General features: G+C 57.2%; 5 protein-coding genes across 5 annotated transcripts; 1 reads left to right on the top strand and 4 right to left on the bottom strand.

Moving 5' to 3' along the window:
* Positions 1-604: 604 nt before the first annotated feature.
* CH63R_13212 (Endopolygalacturonase) lies at positions 605-1,792 on the bottom strand (the record flags this gene model as incomplete). Its single annotated transcript, XM_018308186.1, has 2 exons — positions 605-1,217; positions 1,317-1,792. 2 exons carry the CDS (start codon positions 1,790-1,792, stop codon positions 605-607), a joined length of 1,089 nt encoding a protein of 362 aa, XP_018152603.1.
* Positions 1,793-4,118: 2,326 nt separating this feature from the next.
* On the bottom strand, positions 4,119-5,039 carry CH63R_13211 (Short-chain dehydrogenase; the record flags this gene model as incomplete). The annotated part of the gene is made up of 1 exon (XM_018308185.1): positions 4,119-5,039. The coding sequence occupies one exon, from the start codon at positions 5,037-5,039 to the stop codon at positions 4,119-4,121; it is 921 nt and encodes a 306-aa protein (XP_018152602.1).
* Positions 5,040-5,843: 804 nt separating this feature from the next.
* On the bottom strand, positions 5,844-7,770 carry CH63R_13210 (Beta-xylosidase; the record flags this gene model as incomplete). The annotated part of the gene is made up of 2 exons (XM_018308184.1): positions 5,844-5,986; positions 6,057-7,770. 2 exons carry the CDS (start codon positions 7,768-7,770, stop codon positions 5,844-5,846), a joined length of 1,857 nt encoding a protein of 618 aa, XP_018152601.1.
* A 647-nt stretch (positions 7,771-8,417) lies between these two features.
* CH63R_13209 (Acetyltransferase) lies at positions 8,418-9,192 on the bottom strand (the record flags this gene model as incomplete). Its single annotated transcript, XM_018308183.1, has 2 exons — positions 8,418-8,604; positions 8,663-9,192. 2 exons carry the CDS (start codon positions 9,190-9,192, stop codon positions 8,418-8,420), a joined length of 717 nt encoding a protein of 238 aa, XP_018152600.1.
* Positions 9,193-10,084: 892 nt separating this feature from the next.
* On the top strand, positions 10,085-12,727 carry CH63R_13208 (Pfs domain-containing protein; the record flags this gene model as incomplete). The annotated part of the gene is made up of 3 exons (XM_018308182.1): positions 10,085-11,063; positions 11,126-12,497; positions 12,652-12,727. 3 exons carry the CDS (start codon positions 10,085-10,087, stop codon positions 12,725-12,727), a joined length of 2,427 nt encoding a protein of 808 aa, XP_018152599.1.
* Positions 12,728-13,049: the final 322 nt, after the last annotated feature.

Here is a 13,049-nt window from a genome sequence, read left to right as displayed (position 1 = left end):
TTGTTTTGTTTTGTTTGGGAAACGCGTAGCAGGCAGGTGTCTCTTTGGCCGGTCTATCGATCTCCAGATCACAGACAGGAATGCCAGGGACACGAACCGAACCGTTTCCTGACAAACATCGAAGGCATTACGTGGGAGTGTCTGTTGATTATTGCATTGTTAAACTAACCGACCAGTTCCTCATCCTGAACCTCACGTGGGGTAATGGGCATGTCTGTTAATTCAAGTCCAATAGATATTCTGTTACCAGTCTTTGTTCTGGACAGCCATGGCTTGAAGAATGGCACTAGCTAGTATCACGGGGGCATTGCATTCATCAGACACTGACTGTTACAACACATGAAGGTTAACTGAAATGTATTCCACGAAGGGTATCTAAGAATCGAACAATGACCGACCAAGCTGCACGTTGGCAGCTGCTGGGAGACCAACTACTTTCCTCCGTCCAAGTTGCACTGTCACTGCATCACGGCGACTGTTCCCACTCGGTGGTCGACTGAGGGAAGTATTTTTTTCCCGCCAGGAGAGAAAGCACCGCTAACCCTCCTATAGCTTTGTTCTCCACAGCATAGGAAAGCAAAGAGAAGAAGAAGAAGAAAATCCTCTAGCACTTGGCGCCGGAGCCGGAGGGGATGCCGGAGCATTCCTTGGAGGTCTTGCCGCCGGTGACGGAGACGCCGGACCACTTCCAGTTGGAGCAGGCGCCCTTGGCGCAGAGGATGTAGATGTCGGTGCCCTTGGCCGCGACGGTGCCCTTGACGTTGCGGACGACGACGTCGGTGATGGGGATGCCGGCGGTGGGGGTGCCGGTGGGGCTGCCGTTCTCGTAGTCCTGCTGGATGACGATGCCCTTCTTGTTGATGTCCTTGAGGGTGATGTTGTCAAAGGTGATGCCCGAGACGGAGCCCGTCTTGTGGGCGATGGTCTTGATGCGGATGCCGTTGTCGGCCTTCTCGATGGTGGAGTCGCGGATGACGACGTTCTTGACCGTGTTGGAGGAGCGGCCGCCGACGGAGCCGATGGAGAGGCCGTGGGAGCCGTGGCAGTAGCCCTTCTCGAAGACGATGTTGGTGCCCGAGTTGATGGCGAGGCAGTCGTCCTGGTTGTAGACCTTGGCGCCGGAGATGTTGATGTTGGTGGACTCGCCGACGTCGAAGGCGTCGGTGTTGTGGCCGCCCTTGGAGTCGCCGTCCTTGTTGTCAAAGAGGATGTTTTGGCTGTTGAGGGGGTGTGAGTAGGGGAAATTTCTGTAGCAAACGAGCGAGGGGCATGAAAACCTCGGGAGGGAGGACGACGACGACGAGAGAGACACTTACACCTTGAGGTTGGAGACGCTGTTGATGCTGAAGCCGTGGGCCGGGGTGTTCTTGACGTTCAAGCCGGTGATGGAGCCGTCGTTGATCTTGACCTTGAAGAACTTGGGCTTCTTCTTGCCGCCGTTGCCGCCCTTGCCGTCCCACCAGCGCTCGCCCTGGCAGTTGATGGAGTTGCCCGAGGCGCCGACGACGGCGACCTTCTTGCCGCCGATGGCGATGAGGGGGCCCTCCCACTCCTTGTAGCCGAAGGTGGTGGTGCCCTTGAAGGTGACGCGGGTGCCGTCCTTGAGGCCGGTGAGGTCGAGGGTCTGGCCGGCGGGCACGCTGATGCCGTTGAGGACGATGTCGGTGCAGGACGTCTTCTTGGACATGGCTGTCTTGGCGTCGGTGAAGGTGCAGGAGGCGCGGGTGTCGATCTCGGCGGGGGCGGCGGCCGCGAGGGCGCTGAGGCCGGCGATGATGGGGAGGAACTTCATTGTTGTTGCCTTTTGTTTTTGGTTTGGTTTTATGTGATCAACACTACGTCAAGTATGTACGGAAAAAAGGGCTTTTTTTCCTGAAAAAGAGAGAGACTGGAGTTGGTTCAAGTGAGAAAGAAAGGAGTGTGTAGGGTTTGGAAAAGAAAAAAAGGAGTGTGTGAAAGGAATGCAAAGACACAATGAGTATTGTGAAGCTGAGAAGGAGGAAGGGAGAAGGTGGGCAGAAAAGACGATACTTATATGAGATGGTGTTATCTATCTCCTGTTGATCCTAACCAATCTCTCCAAGATCGAGAATGCCCCCTTTTTCCCATGGACTTTCGTTCTGGTTGATGACAGGACCGCAATTCGAAAGTGAGGGAAGGGATGCGGTTCCCACGCCGGGTATTCGGCATCGCGGTCATCCAACTCCTCCCCCCTCCCCCGGCCCTCGTGAGGAGCCCATGGCTCTGGAAGACGGCCTTTAATCAGACAGTTGCAGGGCGCCGGAGGCTCTCCCTGATTGCAGAAGGAGGAGACGCGAACCCCACTCTGCATTTGAATCATTCAAGCTTTGGGGGATTCTGCGAGTCCACGTCGGGTTAGTGACGGAGGTGGTGGAGGAGGAGGAGTGGAGGGCAGAATATTGGATGAAGGACGGAGGACGTGTTAGTATTAGTGTGTGTGTGTGACGATGGGATCATGCTGGGGTCGTTGGGATGGCAGGGTTGGTGGGAGGCAGAATCCTCGGACTCGTGTTTGCGACCAGACAGTCGGGAGACCATCTCGCTCTCGAGAGAGATACCGAGACATACACACAACCCGGAGCTCCCAAGACTTCGAGACCGCTCGGAAAGCATAGAGAGTCCATGCTCCAAAGACGCGTGGCCCAGAGCAAAACTGCCGCTTCGGGCAGTCTGCCAATCTCCAGCGGGCATCTTGGCTACGTCTTGGCTCAGGCTTGAATCCTGCCGATCGATCCGATCAATGGGTCGCCTGTTGGAGCTTGTTTATCCACCAGTTGATGCGGCGGACCCGGTTTGTCACCTTTTTTCGTGCGAATGAATGGGGGGGGGACTGTTCCCACAAGAAAGAATTCCCACCGGGGCGAAGTGGGTAGACAGAGAGAAGGATGCCATCTTACGCATATGCACTTGTCGAGGGGGGATGATGGGTGGTTAATTGGTTGGATGGTTGGTTGAAGAGACCTCTCGAGAAGACATTTACGACATTTGCGACGACTACAACTCAAACAACGTTCTGTGCGGCTAACAGGATGTCTCTCGATTTACACTCTCTGACGTCCCGTTAAGAATTGTGCGACGAACCCTCCCCTCTCACCACCCTCGGAGCAGCCGGACATGAGGCGGAAGTGGCATGATTAACCTTAAAAGCCCTAATTGCAACCGAAGGGGCGCTAGACATCCGACGAGCCGTCTGCCTTGTGGGGCCAGAGCCTCTCTCATCCTGTCTCTGCTCCCCCCTCCCATCCCCCTTTTGGCGGCGGGTACGGACTGACGCGGAAACTCGCCTCTGTTATTTGTTGGTGGGACGTGTGTGAGGCTCATGAGGGTGGTGGCTGGTTGCCGCCTCTTGTGTGGCCATGCTCTCCCGTCTTTTGGAGGGCGACATGATGTCTCTAGACGAAGGAGGGGGATTGCTTCTGCTTGTCGGAAGAGGAGATGCATACAGATTGCTGAATCAAGTCTTCCACGCCGTCTCGGTCAACTCTGCGGATGAAACGAACGGGGGGAGTGTAAACAATCCCTACTCGACGGAAGAGGAGATGGATGATGTTGTTGGAATCCGCTAAGCGGAACACCACACGCGATATGGATCCTCCAACTTTCCGACTTTTCGTCCGCTCCCTCTATCTCCCCTTCCCCCCTCTCTCCCTCACACAGTCTCGATGTGTGTCGTAGCGCCGTAGGGTTGCTGATTCAAGCACGAGCTACCCGCTGGCTCTAGCCGACTCGAGCAAGCCGGGCAGCTTGCCCGTGTAATTTCCACCGGCAAACGGGAACCGTCTTGGTAGCGTTCATGCAGGAACAAGTCGGGAGAACGAGGCTTACACGCGCGAGTCTGGCCATGGAGAATTCAACATACATGAAACTGCCGGACTTGGGACGCACTTTAATCATGTCTCCGCATTACGCTAATAGTGAAAAATCGAAAAAAAAAAAAAAAAAAGCAATGGTTAGAAGAGCTTGTTCGGGGCTTGGTGGGCTCTTCTTTTCTCTCCTCCGAGTCTTGGTGAGTCCATCTTTTTTTCTGCTCACCGTATGTGGATATCATCACACTCCCACCCGAGGCTCGACTGTAACCCACCCACGTCACACACCACTCACAGGTGGCTCCGGATCTCGTCCTCGGTCCACTGCCACAGCTTCTCCCTCTGCTCGGCGTTCTGGCTCAGCGGCGTGCCCTTGCCCGCGACGCCGACGGGGTGGTAGAACTCGCCCGTCTTGACGTCCGGGTGGAACGACGCCCACAGCTGGTTCAGCGCGCCCTTCTGCGGGCTCACGGCTACGATCTTGGTGGCCGCCCACAGCAGCGTGCCCAGCACGGCGTTGGAGTTGCTGATGAGCGCGTCGGCGAGGTTCGTCGCCACGATGCCCGGGTGCACGCTGACGACCTTGACCTCCGGGTGCCGCTCGGCGAGCGCCGCCGCGTAGTGGATGTTGGCCACCTTGGAGATGCCGTAGCGGTACCGGCTCGCCGTCTCGGGCATGGTCGTCTTGAGCTTCTCGAGGCGGTACGTGTCGGCCGGCGCCCAGCCCTCGGCCGCCGAGGAGAGGAAGACGACGCGCACGTCCGGGTTCTCGGCGGCCGTCCGCGAGAGCGTCGGGAGGAGGAGGCGGGTGAGGAGGGCGTGGCCCATGTGGTTGGTGCCGAACTGGACCTCGTAGCCGTCGGCGGTGAGGCCCTCGGGCGTCGACATGATGCCGGCGTTGTTGACGAGGAGGTCGAGGCGCGACGACGACGCGAGGAACTGCTTGGCGGCGGCCTTGACGCTCTCGAACGACGCGAGGTCCAGCGGGAGGTGCGAGATGGGCGCCGCCGCGCCGTTCTCCTTCCTGAGGGCCTCGATGGCGGCCTCCCCCTTCTCGCGGGAGCGGGCCGCGAGATAGATGTGCGCCGGGTTGTGCTTCGCGATCTGCCGGACCGTCTCGAGGCCGAGGCCGGCGTTGCCGCCCGTGACGAGGACGACTTTGCCGGCGAGGTCCGGGATGTCGGTGTCCGGCTGGAAGTTGCTGCCGCCCATGCTGTCTGTCTGGTAGGGGTTCGGGGAATTTCTTTTTCTTTTCCTTTTATTACTTGACGGTTTACTATCTGGTAAATAGCTATGGTGAGGGGATGGATGGATGCAGAGGAGCTTTCGCCCGCAGGCTCCGGGATCGCGACGCGTTCTCTCTTTATATAGATCAATCACGCACCATTATTAGAGTTTTGACGTTTCACCCTGGACGTCCGACCGTCCCGAGCTTCGACCAGTGTCTGCCTCTTTTATCTTTGCGGACAATGCAACCAGCGGTCGCAGGGTGGTATTGGCGGGGGGGCAGGGGTCAAGGAACCCTTGTCTTGGCGGGCAGTTCGCATGTTGTCGAGTGCTTCGGCCGATCATATCTGATCGACTAAGAAGACACGTGAGAGGAACTGACTAAACAAAACCCTTATGCTGACTTGCCGAGGTCCCTGGTTTGCTCTTTATCAGAAGTCCATGATGACAGAGCTAAAACCTGCCATGGAGGATCGCATTCGTGGTTTTGTAGACCGAAGGCATGAACATGTTTCCCAAACTGGGAGAAATGGGCAACTTTGCCAGGGCGTATGGCTTTGCATCTTGACCTGCTTTTAGGGACGAAAAGCTCTAGCCCGAGTTCCCCGGTTGTACATAAAGCGTATTGACAGAGCGTCTTTCCAACCTCGGGCTCATGAACACAATTTGTTGGCATTACATCACGGCTCGATTGTGGCAAACCATTATGCTGGTTGAAATAAAACGTCTCAGTTGAAGGGTCCTCTCCGTCCCAGGCACAGACACACTGCATACTCCGTATCCCAAGCCTCATGCTGCGCCATCAGCGTCATCAACGTCTTCCTGACTCCTCAGCTGTCTGATGCCCGTGTACCTCCAGTTGGATATGTACGTCTCGAACGCCTGTTCGCCATGCTTCCCGTTGGAAGTCGCGTAGACGCCAACCGCGACACCTGCATCTCGTTAGCCATCCGACAACCACATACACCCACCTACGCATTACACAGGAACAACATGACTCACCAGAGTAGTAAGGAACCAACTCGGTCCCCTTGCAGTGACCAAAGACCCTCAGCTCAGACTCCTCCGCCGGGCCAGCGAGGCCGGCCGAGAAGGCAAAATGGGTGCTGTTGACCGCCTCAATCTGCAGAGAGAGCTTCTTCCCGGCCCAGCCGTCGGGCAGCGGGAACACCTCGTTCGGCGGGCTCTCCGTCGCCCGGTACGGCGTCTCCGAGATGCCGCGGAACCGCAGATGCGGCCGGAGGTCTCCGCCGCCGTTGTCCCCGCCGGCCTTGAGCGCGACGATGCCGAGGTCGAAGTGCTGGGCCTGGTCCTGGATGATGGACACGCCGACCTCCATGTCCTCCTTGGTCAGGGACCCGGCCCAGTCGACGTCGACGCGGAACCGGAAGAGCGAGTGGGCCATGCGCCGCCCGACAAAGGTCTGGCCGCGGCCGAGGGCGAAGTCGGCGTCGAAGGCCGTGAGGTTGAGGACCGATGACTTGAGGGCCAGCGTGTTCCAGTGGCCCGGGGGCGAGACGGCGTAGTTCCGCGCCTTGGGGAGGCGCCAGTGGATGAAGTGGATGGGGAGTCCGGTGCCCGGGGCGAAGGTGACGACGTCGTCCGCGTCGCTGAGCTGGCCTTCTCCTTCCTCGGGGATGGCTTCGGGCGGGAGCGGCCAGCCGGAGACGTCGCCGGTGACGGGCGTGAAGACGGGGAACTCGCCCTCGTCCCAGGTCACGGGGGTGAGGACCGTCTCGCGGCCCATGGGCAGGTTGCCGAAGTAGGCGCCCGGGTCCTGGCCGTAGGAGCCGCCGGCGCGGACTGCGAGGGCGACAGCCCACCACTGGCCGGCGGCGTCCTGGAAGAGGTCGGCGTGGCCGACGGCCTGGAAGTAGGAGCTCGTGTCGTTGGCCGAAGTGAGAAGCGGGTTCGCCGGCGCCGGATCGTAGGGGCCTTCGAGGCTCCTCGACCGCGCCATGGTCACCATGTGGTTCTCTCGCGTGCCGCCCTCGGCGAGGAGGAGGTAGTAGTACCCGTCGCGCTTCCAGATGTGAGGGGCCTCGGGCGAGCGCCCGCCGGTGCCGTTCCAGGGCATGACGATGTCCCCGATCTCGCCCGTCTCCAGGTCGAGCGGCGCGTGCATGATCCCTGGGTAGTAGGCGGCCGTGTGGGCGCCCGAGACGTACGTCTTGCCGTCGTCGTCCCAGAAGGGCGACGGGTCGAAGCCGGGGAAGCTGAAGTGCACGGGGTCGGACCAGGCGTCGGAGCTGTAGGGGTCCGTCGAGGTGAGGACGAAGTTGTCCCAGCGGCTGTCGTTGGTCCTGGGCAGCTGCTGGTTGACGAGCGTGCAGAGGAGGTAGAAGACGCCCTCGTGGAAGCGCAGCGTCGGCGCGTAGATGCCGCTGGTGGCCTTGGGCAGGAAGGCCAGCCCCGGGAGCTGGTCGGCGCGGCCGAAGGCGTTGGAGACGTGCTTCCAGTGCACGAGGTCTCTGCTGGCGTGGACGGGGAGGCCGGGGAAGGCGAGGAAGCTCGACGTCGCGCAGAAGAAGGTGTTGTTGAGCTCCGGCACGAAGACGCAGCTCGGGTCCGGGTTGAAGCCGCTGATGATGGGGTTCTGGAAGGTGGAGTTTTGCGCCTGGCCGACTCCGAAGAGGGCGACGGCGGAGACGATGAGTCCAAATCTCATCTTGAAGAGCCTGTGAAGAGGCTTCTGATGATGTCGACAACCATCCATGCCTGACCGAAGCTATCGGACGACGTCCTCCTCATTTAAAGGCTTTAGAAGAATGCCTTCAAGCCCGAAACGCCGGTTCGACCCCGCAGCGTCGGTGGAAAACCTGCATCACGACATGTCCGTCCCGTCAGCGTCCACTTGCAGGATGCTTCTCGTAACCGTCGGAGACCGGGGAAGAGATCACGGGGCGGCGAGACGGCGCTTTTCCGAAGTGACGGGATGCTGTGGGAGCCGGCGGTCACTATTCGGAGGATTCTTGCTATTTAGCCTGAATCCCCGCAACTGCCGATGATCGATCGTTCGTCCAGTCTTAGGCAGTGTTCAGAATGCGGGGGAGCTGCAAGATCATCAGAGCCAAGATCCGGCCGCTTCGGACGTGACGCATTTCCGTCAACGGCTTTTCGGTGGTATTGGGGGCGAGTGGTCGAGACTGGAGCAGGTGCTGTGTGCATATCCGCTTGTTTTGTTCCTTGATAGTTGCTGGATGGTCTGTATGTATGCGTTGGCTTCATAGTTCAGTTTACGTCTCACATGCGTCTTCACAACCAAACACCTCGGCCGGGGTGACGTGCGAGCGACCAAATCCCTTCTAAAATATGACTCCCACCAAAACGATTTTCTCTTCTCCAAGACGACGATATCTCCAGTTATGACTTGCCTGCCGCCTCAAATGCCTCCCTGCATTGTTTCAGCCCCTTTCGCTGTTTGCCGTTCTCGTCAAAGTTGTCCGCGCTCAACCAAGCTTCGAGCCCGCCCTTGACGGTCGGCCACTCCTCATCGGTAATGCTGAGCCAGACCGTATCTCTGCGTCTGCCCTTGATGACCAGGTGTTTTCTGTCAAACATCAGCAAATGTCCCACTCCGCCCTTCGCACAAACCAGTAACTTCTTACCTGAAGACACCCTCAAACACGTAGCCAAGACGCTCGGCGGCCGCCCGGCTTGCCTTGTTGAGGTGGTTGGCCTTCCACTCCAGCCGAAAGTTGCCCAATTCTTCAAAGGCATTCTTCATCAGGAGGTACTGCGCCTCGGTCGCAGCCCGCGTCTGCTTGAGCTGCTCGCCAAAGACGATGAACCCGATCTCGATCCGCCTGTGGTCCGGCACGATGGACAAGTACGACATGATCCCCACCGGCTCGGATGCCGGGTCCGACGCGGGGCCGGACAGGACGGCGAAGAACAGGGGGTCCGCGGAGGCGCTCCATTCGCCGATGGTGGCCTTGAACTGCTCGTACTCGAGAAACGGCTCGTGGAACAGGTACGTCCAGAGATGGGCGTTCTCCTCGCGTCCAAGATGCTTGAAGAGGATTTCCGAGTGCGATGTCTCGAGCGGGACAAGCGCCGTGTACCGCCCGAGGAGCGGGGTACGCGCCGGCGATGTTGCCGGGCCGGAGGGGACGGGAGGGCCGACAGGAAGATCCATTGTCCTTTGACGCTGCAGTGATGCGAATTGTCGTTTAGAAACTGCCAAGTTTCTGGAACAAGTGCCAGGTTATACAAAAACAATTCGATGATGCCGAAGGGGAGCTGGTGACTCACCCAGGATGGTATTGTAAGATGAGTCAATCCTTCGGATCACGACATTCCAACAGGTAGCTCTGCACATGACGGCCAATCCCCAAAGTGGGGCGACCGGCCCGGGCCGGATCAAACCCCGATACCGGCCTTCCGAGTTCACCAAGTACGGCTTGATAAAGCCGGACCGGTCATAGGTGCTCCAATCCCAGGCCACCTAACAGTTGCAAAGTCTGACGAGGGTCTTGAGCTCTTACAGCAGCAGTTGTACAATCAAAAGTCCACGCATGATGAATCGCTCCTGTCTTATTGAAATCTTTTTTCTTTTCAATGTCAAAATTTCACCTTTGACAACTTCCGCGTTGAGCTGCTTTGTTGGAACTTGGACAAATTGCTGAAGTATGACTTGCACAAGAATTGAAAGAAACTCCTGTGAGACTGACGCAAGAACTAGAGACAACAAGGCCCAAAGGGAGTTTCGGCCAGTTGATTGCAAGACTGGCAACGTAGGAAAGTGGAATGCACAACATAAGAAATCATTGCCAGGGACGGGGGGACTGACATCAAAGGCAGCAAAAGCCAGCATGGGAGTGTTATGGATCCAGAGCCATAGACTTATAAAGCTGATTTCCCCTCTTCTCATCCACCATCTGTTCGCGTATTGCCTTCAACAGTCTCCTCGTGCTCGCCGGACTTCATCATAACGCCCAGCCTACTCAGATCTTACAACACAGATACACCGTGTTGCACCCACACTCCTAGTATGAACACCTGACGGCCGCATCTTGGGAGCGAACAGCATGTCTGACCCATTGCTCTACACAATCGGCTGGATATGCGCCATCGTTCCCGAGTTCGTCGCAGCCCGGCTGTTTCTCGACGAAGAACACGAATATCCAGTCTCCGTTTCGAAACACGACAGCAACTCGTACAAGTTGGGACGCATCGGAAAGCACAACGTTGTGATCGCCGTCCTTCCGCATGGCGAATACGGCCTGAACTCGGCGGCGACCGTCGCGCGGGACATGCTGCACACATTCGAGAATGTCAAGGTCGGTCTGATGGTTGGTGTCGGCGGGGGGGCTCCCAGCACCAAGAACGATATCAGGCTAGGCGACATCGTCGTCAGCTCTCCGGGAGACGGCCATGGCGGCGTATTTCAGTACGATTTTGGCAAGTCTCTCCACAGTGGCAGGTTCCGTACCACGGGTTTCCTGAACAAATCGCCAACTGCCCTCATGACCGCCCTCAACAGTCTGATTAGCGACATCGAAATCAAAGGCAACTGGCTCGGAGACGATATCGATAAAGCTCTGAGAAGCAAGTCTCTGAAACAGAAATACGGCCGACCAGACCCCGAATCGGACATGCTGTTTCGCAGCGAGGTCGCCTATGATGCGGACAAGACGCTAACCGAGTATGGTCCGGAAGATGTCGTGAAGCGACCGAAACGCGACGAGGGAGAGGGTCCAGTCATACACTACGGACTGATCGCGTCTGCGAACCAGGTGATGAAAGACCCTTGCAAGAGAGACGCCCTAGCCGCGGAGAAGAACGTGCTCTGCTTCGAGATGGAAGCCGCCGGCTTGGTGAACCATTTCCCCTGCTTGGTCATCAGGGGGATTTGCGACTATTCGGATACCCACAAGAACAAGCAGTGGCAAGGCTACGCCGCCATGGCGGCGGCAGCGTACGCGAAAGCGTTGGTATGTCGGCTTCAGGAGAGCAGGCTTGAGCATGAGAGAAGGATTCTCGAGATTCCTCAGGTCCTCTCTCTATGTAAGTAGATCTGAGACTGAAGCTTCCAAAAGGTTGAACCAGGCGTTTTCTGACGAGCCCAGTGGAAAATGTCAAGCAAAGCGTTTCTGAGATCAAGACTCGGGTCGACCATGCCATCCTCGGCGAGTTATCCGTCGCCGCCGGCGCCGAATACGATACGCATCACAACGAACACGACCCGACATGCCACCCGGAAACAAGAATCGACATCATACACGAGATTGAGCGCTGGGCAAGCGACGCTGATGGTCCACGAATGTACTGGCTGAGCGGGATGGCCGGTACCGGAAAGTCAACCATTGCTCGAACGGTGGCCAGGAAGTTTGACGACATGCACATGCTCGCGGCTTCTTTCTTCTTCAAACGGGGTGAGATGGATCGCAGCAGAGCGTCGTTGCTCTTCAGCACAATCGCCAGACAGCTCGTCAGTCACCGACAGGAGCTGTTGCCTTTCGTGCTGGAAGCGATCAAGAAAACAGACAACATCTCGTCCAAAAGCACCAGAGAGCAGTTCAGCAAGCTCGTTCTCGATCCGCTCCACAAGGCCCGCACTGGGCAGCGTGGAAAGCCAAAGATGCTGCTGGTCCTAGATGCCCTCGACGAGTGCTCGGCTGAGAAGGACATCGAAACGGTTGTGCCTCTTCTCGCAAAACTTGTCAAGTGCAAAGGCTACGACATCAAGGTGTTCGTCACAAGCAGACCAGAACTTGCTATCCACTACGCTTTTGACCGAACCAAAGGTCTTCATGAGGAGATCCAGCTTCACAGGGTATCCCAGGATACTATATCGCACGACATCGGCGTTTATCTCCGGGACGAGCTGGCACAGATCAAGAAAGTGTGGAACGCGAGATATCCCGAGTGCTCTTCCCGGCACCTGAGCGTCGACTGGCCTGGAGACGAGAACCTCGAAGCTCTGGTCCATATGACAAACCCCTTATTCATTTTTGCCGCGACCGCGTGTCGTTTAATCCGAGACCATCACTACGGAGATCCGGACCAACAGCTCTCAACTCTGCTCCGGGCTTCGAAAGAGAGTGGTGTGAACGACAAACTCGGACCGACATACCTCCCGGCTCTACGGCAGTTTAGAGACGGTCGAACGGGCCTCGAGAAGGGACGGATGCTACTCCGGTTTCGACGGATTTTTGGCACAATCATCCTCCTCGAGGAGTCTCTATCCATCGTATCGATAGCAGGCTTAGTAGGCGTTGAAGAGAGAGAGGTTGAGCGCGTTTTGGGTCTTCTGAGTTCGGTGATCGACGTCCCTCGGAGCCCAAACTCGCCAGTCTCACTCTTTCACTTGTCGTTCCGCGAGTTCCTCCTCGGATCGGGGGCAGAGGACTTTGCCATTGAGTGTACCGCGGCACATCAGCAAATTGCTCTCGGATGCTTAGACCTGCTTTCTAACAGGCAGCCACTGCGGTACAATATGTGCGGCATGAAACCAGGAGATCGCCGTTCTGGACTGTCCCAGCAGGTGATTCAAACACAGTTCCCAACACATGTACGATACGCTTGTACGCATCTTGTGCATCATCTGGAGCAAGCCAAAATGAAATTGAAAGACAACGACGACTTCCACCAGTTTATCAAAGTTCATCTCATCCACTGGTTCGAGGCTCTCAGCATCCTGGGCCAAGCGGGCAAAGCAATTGATTTAGCCGACAGATTGGTGAGAGTAGTTGAGGTACGTGAAGAATCAGTTGACGATAGTGTTGAGTGGTTCGCTAAGAAATCTCGGAAGCCCACTTCCCGTGAGGTGTTCAACTTTCTCGAGGATTCAGACTCTTTCGTTCTCAACCACATTTCGACTTTTTCCCAATACCCCTTACAGTTGTACTGGTCCGCGCTGTCATTCTCACCAACGGCAAGCATAGTACGGCAGACGTTTCATGATTGCATCCCAAAATGCATCGCTTTCCAAACATCGCACGAGACCTCCTGGTCCCTCTGATACGCTCAATGATTCCAGAGAGCGACCCC

The sequence above is a fragment of the Colletotrichum higginsianum genome, chromosome 9 (genome assembly GCF_001672515.1).
Source record: "Colletotrichum higginsianum IMI 349063 chromosome 9, whole genome shotgun sequence".
Lineage (NCBI taxonomy): Eukaryota > Fungi > Ascomycota > Sordariomycetes > Glomerellales > Glomerellaceae > Colletotrichum > Colletotrichum higginsianum.
Note: the sequence above shows the minus strand (reverse complement) of the source record. Positions and strands in the feature narration are given on the sequence as shown.